The 13,565-nt window shown below is 55.4% G+C and overlaps 5 protein-coding genes across 5 annotated transcripts; 2 read left to right on the top strand and 3 right to left on the bottom strand.

The window, feature by feature from the left end:
* Positions 1-1,173: 1,173 nt before the first annotated feature.
* Positions 1,174-1,819, top strand: TRIREDRAFT_121739 (uncharacterized protein). Its single transcript, XM_006965364.1, has 2 exons — positions 1,174-1,507; positions 1,587-1,819. Exons 1-2 carry the CDS (start codon positions 1,267-1,269, stop codon positions 1,694-1,696), a joined length of 351 nt encoding a protein of 116 aa, XP_006965426.1. The 5' UTR covers positions 1,174-1,266; the 3' UTR covers positions 1,697-1,819.
* Positions 1,820-2,883: 1,064 nt separating this feature from the next.
* Positions 2,884-4,212, bottom strand: TRIREDRAFT_22271 (uncharacterized protein; the record flags this gene model as incomplete). The annotated part of the gene is made up of 3 exons (XM_006965162.1): positions 3,950-4,212; positions 3,864-3,883; positions 2,884-3,795 (listed from the first exon to the last, which is right to left on the bottom strand). Exons 1-3 carry the CDS (start codon positions 4,074-4,076, stop codon positions 2,884-2,886), a joined length of 1,059 nt encoding a protein of 352 aa, XP_006965224.1. The 5' UTR covers positions 4,077-4,212.
* Positions 4,213-5,715: 1,503 nt separating this feature from the next.
* On the top strand, positions 5,716-7,383 carry TRIREDRAFT_77780 (uncharacterized protein; the record flags this gene model as incomplete). Its single annotated transcript, XM_006965363.1, has 2 exons — positions 5,716-6,022; positions 6,113-7,383. The coding sequence occupies 2 exons, from the start codon at positions 5,716-5,718 to the stop codon at positions 7,381-7,383; spliced, it is 1,578 nt and encodes a 525-aa protein (XP_006965425.1).
* A 337-nt stretch (positions 7,384-7,720) lies between these two features.
* On the bottom strand, positions 7,721-7,990 carry TRIREDRAFT_61939 (uncharacterized protein; the record flags this gene model as incomplete). Its single annotated transcript, XM_006965220.1, has 1 exon — positions 7,721-7,990. The coding sequence occupies one exon, from the start codon at positions 7,988-7,990 to the stop codon at positions 7,721-7,723; it is 270 nt and encodes an 89-aa protein (XP_006965282.1).
* Positions 7,991-9,739: 1,749 nt separating this feature from the next.
* On the bottom strand, positions 9,740-13,046 carry cel3b (glycoside hydrolase family 3). The gene is made up of 3 exons (XM_006965219.1): positions 12,957-13,046; positions 12,279-12,442; positions 9,740-12,223 (listed from the first exon to the last, which is right to left on the bottom strand). Exons 1-3 carry the CDS (start codon positions 13,011-13,013, stop codon positions 9,820-9,822), a joined length of 2,625 nt encoding a protein of 874 aa, XP_006965281.1. The 5' UTR covers positions 13,014-13,046; the 3' UTR covers positions 9,740-9,819.
* Positions 13,047-13,565: the final 519 nt, after the last annotated feature.

Genomic DNA, 13,565 nt, shown 5'->3' with positions numbered 1-13,565 from the left:
AAATAAAGGGCCCGTGATGCCCGGAGATCAGCGGCTTGCATGTCATGTCTTACACAAACACGCACGCAGACCGAGCGAAAGTCGGTGATGTCAAACCCGCGATCCACACGGCATGACATCAGAAGGGGTCCGACCCTCGCATCAAGCACCCGTAAAAGAGAAGCCAAAAAAAGAAATCTAGAAAATAGAAAAATAGAAAAAAATAGAAGCAGAAACACCGCCTTCTGGAGCAACAGGATTCCAGTGGAAAGAAAATGCAACCCCTGGATCGTATTCAGAGTTGCCACCGACGATGTCCGGAATACGCATGTCTACAGCACACAGCACAGCAGAAGACTCCATTCTTCTACATACTACATACATACACCAAAAAAGAGGGACTGCGGCACTGCAGCGAAGGAAGCAAAAGGCGAGGGTCCGACAGTTCTAGTGGAGCTGCATTGCATGTAAGAAGAGAGACACACACACAGCATTCAAGAGAGAGACGGAGAGCGAGGCTCGCTTCGCCCAACCTCGTGAATTTTAACCCTGGTTCTCTTGGTTGACTGTGGGGAGTTTTTTCTCAGAAGCAAGCATCCATCATTGGACAGGAAAAGCTGGAGAACTGGATGATCGGCGGAGCTGTTTTTGGACTCGAACTCTATCAGAAAAGAAGAATGACTGACGAAGGGAGGCCGGAGCTGGGGAGTTGATCACGCGGGAACGGCGTCTTGCCTGCGCACTGTGGCTGCCCTTGGGCGCAAGTATCCGTATCTTGATTTCTTGGGAGTTAAGCAATGCTTTATCAAGTTTGAATACCTTGGTCTATGGATCGTACAGTGCGGCTGTTGAAGCGCAGGGCAACCAGAAAAGCAAGACAAGACACACAAGACGGCGATTCGTATCCGGGAGGAACACTGCAGCTTTGCTTGCTTTGCTTGCCTGCCTCGTTCTGCGCCTCCACAGCACTATCTTTGGGGAATCCTGCTGTTGGTGCATTTTCTTTGTAATTGTACCCCTAATGCTGTGTTCATTCTTTTTTTGGGATGAATCTTGCCTTGTCGTCATGAATCGGCTTTTTGATGGGGTCTGAAGAAAGTATAAAGAGGAGAGCTGAGAACCCTTGAGTTTTGGCTCTATCTGACAGCTCAGACTCATCAGCAAACACTATTACATACAACAACAACTACTACTATCCAACGACTATCACCTCAACTCTCTCAGCCAACCTCTCTTCATCTTCTCCTCTTCATTATTATCAACTCTTCACAAAACAATCCGAAAAAAATGCAATTCCTCACCCTCCTCGCCGCCGCCTCGGCCCTCCTCACCTCTACCAACGCCCTCTTCATCCCCCGCAACGCCCACGTCGCCGACTTCCGCCTCTACAGTGCCGAGGGCTGCCACGACGGCAACCTCGGCGTCTGGACCGTCATTGACGACGACTTTGCCAACGGCGAGTGCAAGGGCCTCAACGGCGCGGAGCCGCTGTCGCTGAGCCTGACGGACATTAACAACGGCTGCACCTGTAAGAACAACCTATCTTTGGAATCTCACGAGTCAGAATCTCTTTGTATGTATGGCTAACGTTCAATGTGATACAAAAGTCACGGCTTATACCGACGACAAGTGCACCGCTGGCGAAACGAACCTCGCTACGGGCCAGTGCTTCAACAGCGCCGACGGCTGGAAAGCCTGGAGCATGAAGTGCGACTAACAAGGACTAAGGAATCCTAAGGATCAAAAAAGTCGGGGCTCCATACTCGCCTCCTTTTTCCTTGCATTGATCCATCGATCCATCGTTGCATCCTTCAGTTTTGTCTGCTTCACCGCAAGTCTGCCGGCATTGGAGAACCTTGTTTGGGTTTTCTATCATTTTTTTTTTCTCTCTTTTTATTCTTATTTCGCTTTGATTCATTCCTTACAATGGTGGAGTTCTTTGGTGGGATTTCAGGGTTCACTGGACTGATTCCGGGCATCGATACGCAAACGCGCGTAGACGCATTATGACGGCATTTTGGGAGACAAGGGGGGGAGCACTCTCGGGCACTCAATGGATGATATCTATGGCGAGGCGAGGCAAGGCAATGATTTTTATGACACGGTCCTTTTTTATGATGATGCATTACACATGTATACAGACAGCAGCATATACATTACGAACGATGATGGTGGTGATGGTGGTGGTGGTGGTAATAGTTTATGTAATTAAGAGCAACAGCGCCAGCGAGGCAAAAAGAATACGCATCCATTTGCGATAGATACCTGTGTCTAGTATTTCATGCAAACCACATGATAACATGGCATGACCGCCTTTGAATGTCTAGGACCCGATACTCCGGCAACGGTGTATGATAATGAATGAAAGGCTTGGCTGATCATGACATGATTGCGTCTGTGTCTGCCTTATGCTGTACACCCCCAACACGATGTTCTCGGTGAAGAATCAGTGTGTAGGCTAGTTGGACTCTTAGCAGCAAAGAAAAGCGAATAGTATGTTGTGTGAAGCAGCTTATGCACTGCTGCGCATGCGAATGGTCAGATGACGTTGAGTTGGATGGGTGCTTGTTCAGAGGTGAACGGTGATGGGAATACTTGTTCGAGTGTGATTCAAGGGTGTATATCCACCATGGCTGATGTCTCCATATGTATGCAGTGTTCATTCACGACAAGATTTGAACGAGGTAAAACCTCTCGTATTCTTACAAGGCAAAGTAGTAATGTGTTCAAACTACAATCAAGTAGTCTTCATGCTCGTTAAGATTCCAGGCAGTCGCAGTTTGTTCACTCAACGACCACGTACACGCTCGACATATTCGCTCAAGGGGGTTATGACAACGCCTCAACTCATGTCTTCAATCCACATTCATCCCCCTCTCTTCATTGCTCTAGCCTTGACCGCACCTACTCAATCTTGACGCAAACCTTGGCAAAGTGCTTGCCCGACCACTGGTACTCGTACGCCTCCTTGAGCTCCTCCAGCTTAAAGACCTTGTGGTCCACGACCGGCCGCAGCGCCTCGGGGTGCGCCTCGATCGCCTCGAGCATCTCCTCCATCTGCGTCCTGCTGCCGACGAGGATGCCCCTGGCGGTGAAGAGGTTGCTCAGGCACTGCAGGAAGCCGGGCTCCTTGTCGGCGGTGCCGCCGACGAAGCCGATGATGTCAATGATGCCGTCCATCTTGACCGCGGCGATGCTCTGCTCCATCTCCTTGGCGCCGGCGACCTGGATGACGTGGTCGACGCCGCGGCCGCCCGTCAGGCCCTTGGCCGTCTGGCCCCAGCTGGGGTCCTCCTTGTAGTTGAGGACGTGGTCGGCGCCGAGCTTCTTGAGCAGCGGCACCTTGTCCGGCGAGCCCGTGGTGGCAATGACCTTTGCGCCGACGGCCTTTGCAAACTGCAGCGCAAAGATGCTGACGCCGCCGGTGCCCTGGACCAGCACCCAGTGGCCGGCGCGCACGACGTGGTCGGCCGAGCCGAAGAGGGCGTTCCACGCCGTCAGGCCGGCGCAGGTGAGCGTCGCCGCCTCGACGGGCGTCAGGTGGGACGGGCAGCGCACCAGGGCCTCCTCGCTGAAGGCGCCGTAGTTGCGGAACGTGCCGTCCAGCACGCCGCCGGTGCCGGTGGCGACGCTCCGGGGGGTCAGGCTGCCGCCCAGGTGGCCCTGGTTGAAGAGCGTGATGACCCTGTCGCCGGGCCTGAAGCGGGTGACGTGCTTGCCGACGGAGACGACGGTGCCAGCACCATCAGATCCGGGGATGACGTTGGGGGCCACGCCAAAGGGGTATTCGCCCCTGGCGATGATGAGGTCGCGGTACTGTTCAGGGTCTGGTTAGTGACTTTTTGTCTCATATGATAAGAGCGTGAGACTGCCGGTCAACCCACGTTGAGAGATGCGCCCTCGACTGCAATGTCCGTGTTAGCACTTAGAACATGGGATGATGGCGGATAGCTTTGACATTAAGACTCACGCTTCACCAAGACCTGGCTGTCGCCAAGCTCAGGCAGAGGCTGCTCGGAGAACTTGAGGCCATCGAAGCCGTTGTGAGAAACCACGTTCCACTGCTTGACGGTCTGGGGTACTGCGATGGAGCCCATGGTGATGTGATGTGTTGTGATGTAGTGTGGGAGATGTTGATGCGGATTCGGGATTGAAACGGGGTATCAGCGTGCAATGTTTCGTCTGTTAACCAGCAACGAACGAATCTTTGAAGAGATTCAGAGTAAGAGAGAGAGTCAAAGAGATGTCTGAGCGTAATAAGAAGAGCGATAAAGTTGGTTCAAGTTGACTTGTTCAGGGGGGAAAACTGGGGGTCGTGGCCCGATATATGTTCTTGTCTGCATCCAGCTTCGTGGCATTTCCTTTGGTTTCCGTTTGACTCGCACATCCTGGCAGAGAGGCTGCAGTTCCACCTTTCTTGTCGTTGACGCCAAAAAAAGTAGGTCCATTTTGCCATCGGATTTGTAAGTTGCAACCTTGAGGGAGCACCTCCACGTTGATGCGGTCCACAAGTCGGCTGTTGGAGCCGAAGACGCCTTCTATCGCCATGATGAACGCACTTTGGCTGTTGGTGGGTTGACTTGACATGTCACACACGTCATGCGAAGGCCGCCGAAACCACGTCGAAACAGGTCGATGCGCAATCACACCAGACAAAGTGCGATTTCATGATACATACATAGCTGGAGACTTTGCATCTTTTTTGAATCGAATCTGTGGAGGGACCCACGGCTGCGGAACTTCCCGAGGTGCAGTATGTACATACGGCAAAACGTCAGTCGAGAAAGAGACTCTAGTGACGATGTCGCAGAGTCGCTTGCCATTGACGGGAGTTGAGGCAGGGACCATTCAGGCTCTATTGGTGGCCTATAGAAAGTGATCGAAACAGTGCAACTGGTGTCCTACCAATGGCTGGCTTGAAAAATTCCCAAAGGAGGAGTTGGTTGCTCTTTCGGGCAAAGATTCTGATTGGGGATTTTGCCAGTTAGTAGGAGACGAGGCGCGGGATTGGAGGCGATTCCGAGCAAGATCCGACGCCACCACCTGGGGATGAAGCCATACGAGTACTTGATATGCATCGTGGCTCGAGTTGATGCTGATAGCAGCTGATTTGATATGCGAAGTCCTTTGTTTTTCATGTTTTCTACGTTGAAAGTTTCATCGACGGTGTCAGATTGAGACTCTGTCAACATGAAGTTGTCGAGATTGTCAGATAGAGTGCTGACTTGAGATTCGGCTCCCTATGCGATTAAGCGAGCATCCCTCTCCCGGGGTACAGGTAGTAAGCCCACATAATCCCGAGATAGCTACACAGCCATTAAAGCTTCAACGTGGCAGAAACCGCTGAACTTGGGTCTCTACCCAGACAAGTCGGCGGCTGTGCAGTCCTTTGCTCATCAAACCATCCGTAAAAAAGCCTCTTTTACTGCTGCTTTTAAAACAAGTCATCACCAGTAAATGACACGTATGAGGCGGCCTCATCAGGACACTTGTCCATGAGTTTCTGTGACTTAAGAAGAGAGATGCTAGACGCCGGATGAGCCAGGAATCAATGTAAAAAGAAGACAGAACAGCAACTTCCTAGAGACAATCACACTCCTGTCATCTTGTAAGCCAGCGTCTGAAGCTTCTCATACCAACCCGCACACGCACCCATATCGTATCTCCGCAGCCCGCTGACATCTCTACCGCCTCGCCACGCAGCCTCATATCAATATACCCGCTCCTTTCCCAAGCATGGCCCAGATCCTGGTCCAAGACTCTCTCCAGCCTCCCCCCCAGCCGGCAGTGGGACCCTTGCCGGTGCCGCGGCCGCCGCTGTCCCGGATCCCGTCGAGCCCCGGCCCCGGCTCCGGACCGGCGGCGGCGGCGGCGGCGGCCAGGACGGGCATCGTCGTCTTCTCGGGCGGCAGCGCGGCCAACAGCCTCGTCGACGTGTTTGAGGGCGTGCGGCGGGCCAGCGCGGCGACGCTGAGCTACGTGATTCCCATCTCGGACAATGGCGGCAGCACGAGCGAGATTATCCGCGTCTTTGGAGGGCCAGGTGAGTTGGCGTTCTTCTTTGACGTTGCTGTCTTTCACATCCCTCTTGTCCCTCATATCACTCACACATTCCAAACTCTCAAAAAACCAGGCATCGGAGACGTCCGCTCCCGCCTCGTCCGCCTCATCCCAGCAGACAACAAGCCCGAGACGGCCGCCATCAAGCACCTCCTCAACCACCGCCTCCCGCCTTCCTACGACGCCGCCCGCGCCGAGTGGTTCGACATCCTCGAGGGCACGCACGCGCTGTGGCGCGACGTTCCCTCGCCCAAGCGCGAGCTCGTCCGGTCCTTCTTCAACAGCTTCAACCTCGAGGTGGTGAAGCGCGTGCGGCCGACCAGCCGCTTCGACTACTCGGGCTCCAGCATCGGCAACCTGTTCCTGACGGGCGCGCGCCTCTTCACCGGCAGCTTCGAGGCCGCCATCTGCCTGCTGAGCTCCATCTGCGCGGTGCCGGACCGCGTCGCCGTGCTGCCGGCGCTCAACACCAACTTTGCGCACCACATCGCCGCGGGCCTCGTCGACGGCACCGTCATCACGGGCCAGAACGACATCTCGCACCCCAGCGCCCCGACGGCCGCCGTCCCGCTGCCGGGCCGCAGCAGCGGTACCACTCCTGGAACGCACACGCCGGCGCTGTCGACGGGCCATGACCTCGACGACGACGATCACGACAACAACGAGCACGACGAGGATGAAGAAGTCGAAGTCGAAGACGCCAACCTCCCCGGCAGCCTGCCCGCGCTGCGCCGCCCGGCCATTGCCGTGTCCAAGCAGGACGAGGAGGACCTGCCCTGCCGCATCGACCGCATCTGGTACATCAACCCGTACGGCCAGGAGATGCGGCTGCCCGCGAACCCGCGCGTGCTCGACGCCCTGCGCGGCGCGCACACCGTCGTCTACAGCATCGGCTCGCTCTTCACGTCGCTCGTGCCCAGCCTGGTGCTCAAGGGCGTCGGCGAGGCCGTCGCCAGCCCGCTGATCCGCAACAAGATCCTGCTGCTCAACGGCACGATTGATCGCGAGACGGGCCCGTCGAGCGACCCCTTTTCCGGGCTCGACTTTGTCGCGACGATTGCGAATGCGTGCGCCGACTCGAGGGGCTTGCCGCGCCCGAGCAGGGCCGAGTATGCGCTATATGTGACGCATGTGATTTACATTGAGGGCCCCACGAGTCCCGTCGTCGATAGGCAGGCCTTTGCGCAGCTGGGGATTGACACGACGAGGCTGTATGGGCCAAAGGACGGGCAGGGCAAGGGGGGTCGGTACGATGCGAAAGCGTTGGAGCAGACGCTGGAGAGCATCATTGGGCGCAAGGACACGCGGCCGGACAAGCTCCGCCGGAACACGCTGGTGGGATGACTGCAGAGATGTATATAGGAATTAGATGAATCTGTATTGTGTGACGTTCACAAGCACAAGGTAGAGAGACAAGATGTAAAAAAAAAAAAGGATGTATCTGCCAGCGAACGGCACGGTATCAAACCTATACCAGCACTCCTCCGTTTCTCCCCCCTTTAAATAACCTCCCAGAATACCAGCCAACTTCCTCCCCTCGCCACCAAGTCCAACAACCGACAAAACCATGTGCTCTCTCTCATTCTCAGTTTCCCTCCCCCCCAACTCTCTTTCTTCCCCTTCCCATTTCCTCCTCCCCCCCCTCCTCTCATCTTCCAACAAATCATACCCTTTTACAACATCACGACCTCGCCATCGCCAGATACACCACCACGGCAGGCCACGCCGCCGACATGACCGCCGCCATCATGACCCGCCCGCCTCCCACGCGTATCCTATCCTGCGGACCCTTCCAGCGGTCCACGAGCGCGCACGTCGTCCAGACCATGACGAGCGCGTAGATGACGAGCAGCCAGGTGACGCCCAGGATAATGTCCGCGTGGCGGTCCGTCGGGCTGAGGACCACCTTGGAGAGGTCCGGCTCGGACGTGGAGGAGAGGTTGTTGCCCATTTTTGTGATGATTCCCTGGTGTTTGTTTGGATATACTATGGGATAGAAGCTTGTGGGTGAGGGTTGTGGTAGTGGTTCGGGGTTTTTTTCGAGGCGTTATCGATGATGGAGTTGACTTTTTGTGGATGTCGTGATGCAGCCGGAAGACTTATCGCAAGCGATGTATATATTCCCCCCAAAGTAATTGAAATCGTTGTAAAAAGGACTCGCCCAGCGAGTTTGATTCGAAGCCAAGAAGGAGAAGAAAGAAAGAAAGAAGCAGCGAAAACCGAGAATTCACACACGCTCACCAAAAAAGAAGTGCCCGCCAAGAAGAAATGAATAAAGAGAAAGGAAGCAAGAAAACGCGAAAGAAAGGAAGGGGGGGAATTCAAATCTAAAGTAACAGAAAAAACGAAACCCCCCGCGCAGGCTAAAACACAAATTCAAAACCTGGATCAAGGCACGATCGGATCATTAGCTTCACGAGTCCCAGCAAAAGCTCCGTGACAAGGGGGGTGGGAATCTTTGTAAGAAGCTGTCCGAAGGCTTCTCCAAGTTGCTGCTGCTGCTAATACATACTGAGTGTGTAACAAACGGGTCAGTCGATCTCGGTCAGCTGAACTCCAAAGCTGAAACCCCGTATCCTTGATTCAAAAAAGGTATCCTGATCGCAAAAGGAGAGGGAAAATGGTATCCCGCTGCTGCTGCTGCTGCTGCTTGTTGATTGAAGCCGCCCTGTCGCAGGTAACTGTCAAAGGTGGGACGCTCGTCATACAGTCCGCGTCTCAAATCCGTGGCGCTCGAAACACGGAGAACGCCTGTTTTGTTATTAGGGCGAATTCAGAATCAGGGCTGTGTTCCTGTTGCAATAAGTACTTAATATCTCGTCTTTGCATCTGTTTAGAATCTTTCAAAAATCTCACAGACGGAAATCAAAAGAGAGACAAGAAGAAGAAGGAAAAAGAAGAAGAAAAAGAACAGCAGCAGCTGAACCCATAGGCCCCCCGGATTCCCCATCACATCCAGCCATGCGCGCATCAAGTCACACGAAAATAAACCCAAAAAAAACACACAGCAAACAAGCGTTTCTTCCACCCAAGAGAAAAAAAACCCCTGTCATTTCTCCCTCCCAATCAAACAGCGCTTCTCCCCCCTTCATCCAATCAAAATCCACCTCTCACCCCTTTCACCCAATCAAACAACACCATTCCCTCAAGATATCGTCCCTCCGTCGGACCACCTCTGCCGTTTTAAGCGCCCAGGCTTGTCACAACATGCTCTTTATAGCAAGTAGAAGCTGCGCGAGCTGTGATTCCATCAACCGCCGTCATCTTGGCAGATGCAGCAGCGGTGAGACGTCATTCGTCCATTCCATTCTAATCCGCTGCTTATTATCCATTGTCTCTGACAGGTACCTAGTATGATTTGCTTCAACTTGCGCTATCGAACCTTTTCTGTCCGTGCCATGCTCTCAGCCAATGGCCAAGTCAAAGAGCAATCGAGATCCGACATCCACTCAAGCTGCTCAGCACAGCAGACGGGATCAAGGGATACAGACCTATACAAAGGAGCGATATTCCACTTCCGACTTGGTCGAAAATGAATCTTGATCAGTTCATCCGCTTACGCATATTCCACCCCTTCTGCTCATGTATGCGTTGTACTCCATACTGTAGCTACATACCTACGTAGTGCCTACTATATCAAGTCGGCGTCAAAGCAGAATCGGCAAAAACGCAGTCATTCACGTCCAAATGGCCCAGCACGCATGCTTCAAGAGCTTCATTAATCTGATTAATACTAATACTTATCTATACACTAAACATTCGCGTCACATCTTGTCTCCCTCATGGCAGGCGGGCGCTCAGCGGCAGGTCGCGCGAGGAGCTGCCCACGTACACAGTCTTGGGGTAGTCGGTAATGACCCACTGCTGCTTCTTCGTGTCCCAGTTGGACAGGTCACGGCGCGTCAGGTCTGCCTTGAACGTGACGCTCTGGCCGGGAGCAATGCGCTCGATGCGGTCGAAGCCACGCAGCACCTTGGGCGGCTCGTTGGGACCGCCGTGGCTCAGGTACAGCTGGGGAACGGCGTCGTCCATGACCGAGCCCGTGTTGGTAATGGTGGCCGTCACGGTGTAGAGAATGTCGTACAGCTGGCGGTTGCCGCCGGGTTCGCCAGAGGCCGCAGAGCGAGGCTGAGGGCTGCCGTCCAGGGCACCGGCGGGGAGGAACTCCTTCGCAGTCTGGCCGTAGTGAGCGTCACCCGACGCCTCCTTGCCAGAGGTAGTGGTGCTCAGGTAGGGGTAGATAAACTCCTTGATGCGGCGAACGTTCTTGGGGAAGCCATAGTCCTTAAGGTTCTTGCTGAAGCTGCCCAGAGAGGGAGCCGCAATCGTCTTGCCGTTGGGCGGGCTCATGGGGCCGACATTGTTCTTCTGGATGTGGAGGTTGGAGAACTTGAACGTCGACCACGACAGTCCGAAGCCAAACTCGTACGTGGGAGCCTTGTCCGAGCTGCGAGGCTTGCCGGGAGCCACCTTGTCAAAGTAGCGGTAGTCGATGAAGGCGCCCTCGTTGAAGTTATCCTGGGGAGCGCCGTTGCCGTTGTTGGGCGTGGTCATAACACTAACTCCGTAGCTCTCCAGCGACGGGCCCCAGGTGAAGGGAGTGCGGCCCGGGCTCTGCTTGCCGTACAGAATGTCGACCAGCGAGTTGCCAGACTCCTGGCCAGGAGCACCGGCCCACAGAATGGCAGAGATGTTGGGGTGGTTGGCGTAGTCCTTGAGAATCACGGGGCCGGTCGAGTGGATGACGACAATCGTCTTGGGGTTGACAGCAGCAACAGTCTTGATCAGATCGTCGCCGTTCTTCCACAGCGTCAGGTTCTTGCGGTCGCCCTCGTTGCCATCGACGTTGATGTAGCCCTCGCCGCTATCCGAGTTGGCAAAGACAATGGCAATGGCATCGGGCTGGCTGACGAGCGCCTGGGTCTGCGAGATGGCGTAGTTGGACAGGATGCTCTCGTAGCGGGTGCCGTCCTGGAGAGCCTGGCTCTGCAGGGCCGCGTCGGGGGTGACGAGGTAGGGGAAGTTGGTAGTACCAGATCCCCACTCCATGGCAAGAGTGCCGTCGTCACAGCCGCGGTCACCGCAGCCGTTGGGGCCGGCAGGGTTGCCGCCAGCATCCTCACCAATGACGGTCAGGAACTTGGGCTTCTTAAGGGGCAGGATGCCGTTGTTCTTGAAGATGACAGTTCCCTTGGCGCCAACCTCGCGGATGTGGTTCGCATGGTTGGCGCGGACATCGACGCCGTAGTTGACCTTCTCCCAGTTCTCATTGACGGCGGCCTGAACGTAGCCGTACTCGCCATTGGTCCAAGAATCAAAGTTGGTGTCAATGAGGCTGTCAACCGTCTTGCCCACCTTGAAGAAGGGAGCCATGATACGCATCACCATGTCGTCAATGCGCCACTCGGGGACGGTGCCGTTGAGAACAGCAAGCGTCAGGTTGCTTCCAAAGTAGGATGCGCCGGTGTTGAAGGCGGTGTCACCAGGCATGGTCATATCGAGACCGGCAACAGCAGACGCGACACCCGTGTGCTGGGCCTGCCAGTCGCTCATGACAAAGCCTTGGAAACCGTACTCCTCCTTGAGCAAGCCGTTGATGAGCTTGGAGTTTTGGCAAGCGTACGAGTTGTTGACCTGGTTGTACGAGCACATGATGGACCCGACACCAGCCTTGACAGCATCCTGGAAGGGCCAGCCGTACACCTCGTGAATCGTCTTGTCATCAACGTTGGAAGACAGAGCCTCGGTGATGGGGTATCCGTAGCCGTTAGCTTCGCCGACCTGGCGGAAATGCTCCTGCTCGTTGAGGAGGAAGTGCTTGGCACAGGCGATGGTGCCCGCGTTCTGGATTCCGGTCACGGTATCGGCCAGAGCCAAACCCGCCAGATAGGGATCCGAGCCGAAACCCTCGACGTTACGGCCTCCGTTGGGGTTGCGACCGAGAGGGCCAGCCACGGGTCCGAGAAGAACATCGACACCCTTGCCCTTTGCCTCGGAGCCCAGAGCGGTACCGCGGTCAACCCAAAGGTGTCGGCTCCAGCTGGCGGCGGCCGTCAAGCCAACGCTGAAAGCGCTGTTGTACGTGTTGAATCGGAGACCCAGGGGGCCGTCCTGCATGCAAAGACTTCGCATGCCCAAGCGAGGCACGGTACCAACGTTTCCAACGCACTTCTCACCCATCCAGCTACAAGAATGATTAGCACGCTTGACTGCAGACGTGATCCATATAAAGAGCTTACCCAACACCGGTGGTGAGGTTGACCTTCTCCAAGAGAGTCAAGCCCGAGACGAACTCCTTAGCTTGGGCATAGGCTTGCTCCCAGCCTGGAGCACTGGGGTCCATCCATGGCGAAGGGTAGAAAGGAGGCGAGTACGCCTGGTTGGAGTGAGGAGGCGGGTAGGGCTGTGCGTTCAAACGAGTGTCAGCAGCTGTCACAAGATCCAAAATTGTCGCCGTGGAGGCAGCCAAAAGAAATGATGCCTTCATAGCGAAAACGGGTGATGGCTGGGTACGCCGTGGAAGGCTGTGAGGTGAGGGGAGAAGGGGAAGTAAAGCACCGGGATGTCACGACAAGATATAACAGCAGCAGTAAACCTGGCGGAAGCGACCCAATGCAAGACTGCCCTGCCAATTGTGTCCAAACCGCTTTCCCTGGCTCAACTGTACCGATTTCTGCATGGAGGGAAAGTGGGAAGTCGATCAGGGCAGAGCTTCGCTAGGGAATAGGGGCTGTGAATCAGGAGACTCGCGAATCGACAGGCTCTTGCAAGTGCATTGACACAGAAAGCCAATGGGGCTGATAATTCTGCAGGCGTCCGATGATCCAGCAAGGAGGGAAAGCTGCAGTTGTTCAAGGCAAAAGGGGGAGAGGGCCAATGTCTTGGGTGCAGTTACAACAGGGCAGAAGGGAACGTACATTGGCCTCAGCTACGGCCGCCAAAAGGGCGGCAGCAAACACTGACAACGTCTTCATGATGAACGGGCCGCGACCAAGGTACTCGGGATCAGCGGTTGGCGATGAGGGTCTCGCTTGAAGAAGAGCAAGACTTGTTGACGAGGGCGGCGGGAGCTCAGCATATATACCCCGAGGCAGAGTCGTATCCCCAGCTCATGACGGCAGCGGCAAGGAACTGATGCCCACCGGTTCCCTCGCCCTCGCCCTCGCCCTGCCCTGTAGAGGAAATAATGTGCACCGATGCCATGCCTTTGTTCTCGTCATCCCTACCTTACTTTGTGCACTATGCTCATGACGGCGCTGCAGCTAGCATCCCTTCTCGGCCTTGGGTGCCGCCGCTCGACGTCTCTCTCCGCCTGTTGCCCCTGCTCGAGCTAAGTCGCTTGGACCCCGGCCCTAGACGACTTGGCTCTTGTGTGGACTCTCAGGCCCATCACGGGGAAGCAGAGCGGAGGAGCAGCAAGCAATTTCTTGTTGCCAGTTCCGGCCCCACCGCGCCAAGGCCTGTGATGGTAGCACCGCGTTGGCAGGGATTTGGACGAGTTCAGCGCTCCATGCGTTGAGCAGCAG

This window comes from Trichoderma reesei (assembly GCF_000167675.1).
Source record: "Trichoderma reesei QM6a unplaced genomic scaffold TRIREscaffold_9, whole genome shotgun sequence".
Lineage (NCBI taxonomy): Eukaryota > Fungi > Ascomycota > Sordariomycetes > Hypocreales > Hypocreaceae > Trichoderma > Trichoderma reesei.
This window is presented reverse-complemented; position numbering and strand designations above follow the sequence as displayed.

Excerpts from the sequence above, each read along its gene's own strand:
- TRIREDRAFT_121739 (XM_006965364.1), top strand. The coding sequence starts at position 1,267 with ATGCAATTCCTCACCCTCCTCGCCGCCGCCTCGGCCCTCCTCACCTCT. Across the intron at positions 1,508-1,586 it reads CATTAACAACGGCTGCACCT|TCACGGCTTATACCGACGAC; the intron begins GTAAGAACAACC and ends GTGATACAAAAG.
- cel3b (XM_006965219.1), bottom strand. The coding sequence starts at position 13,013 with ATGAAGACGTTGTCAGTGTTTGCTGCCGCCCTTTTGGCGGCCGTAGCT. Across the intron at positions 12,443-12,956 it reads CGGCCGTAGCTGAGGCCAAT|CCCTACCCGCCTCCTCACTC; the intron begins GTACGTTCCCTT and ends TTGAACGCACAG. Across the intron at positions 12,224-12,278 it reads AACCTCACCACCGGTGTTGG|CTGGATGGGTGAGAAGTGCG; the intron begins GTAAGCTCTTTA and ends TCATTCTTGTAG.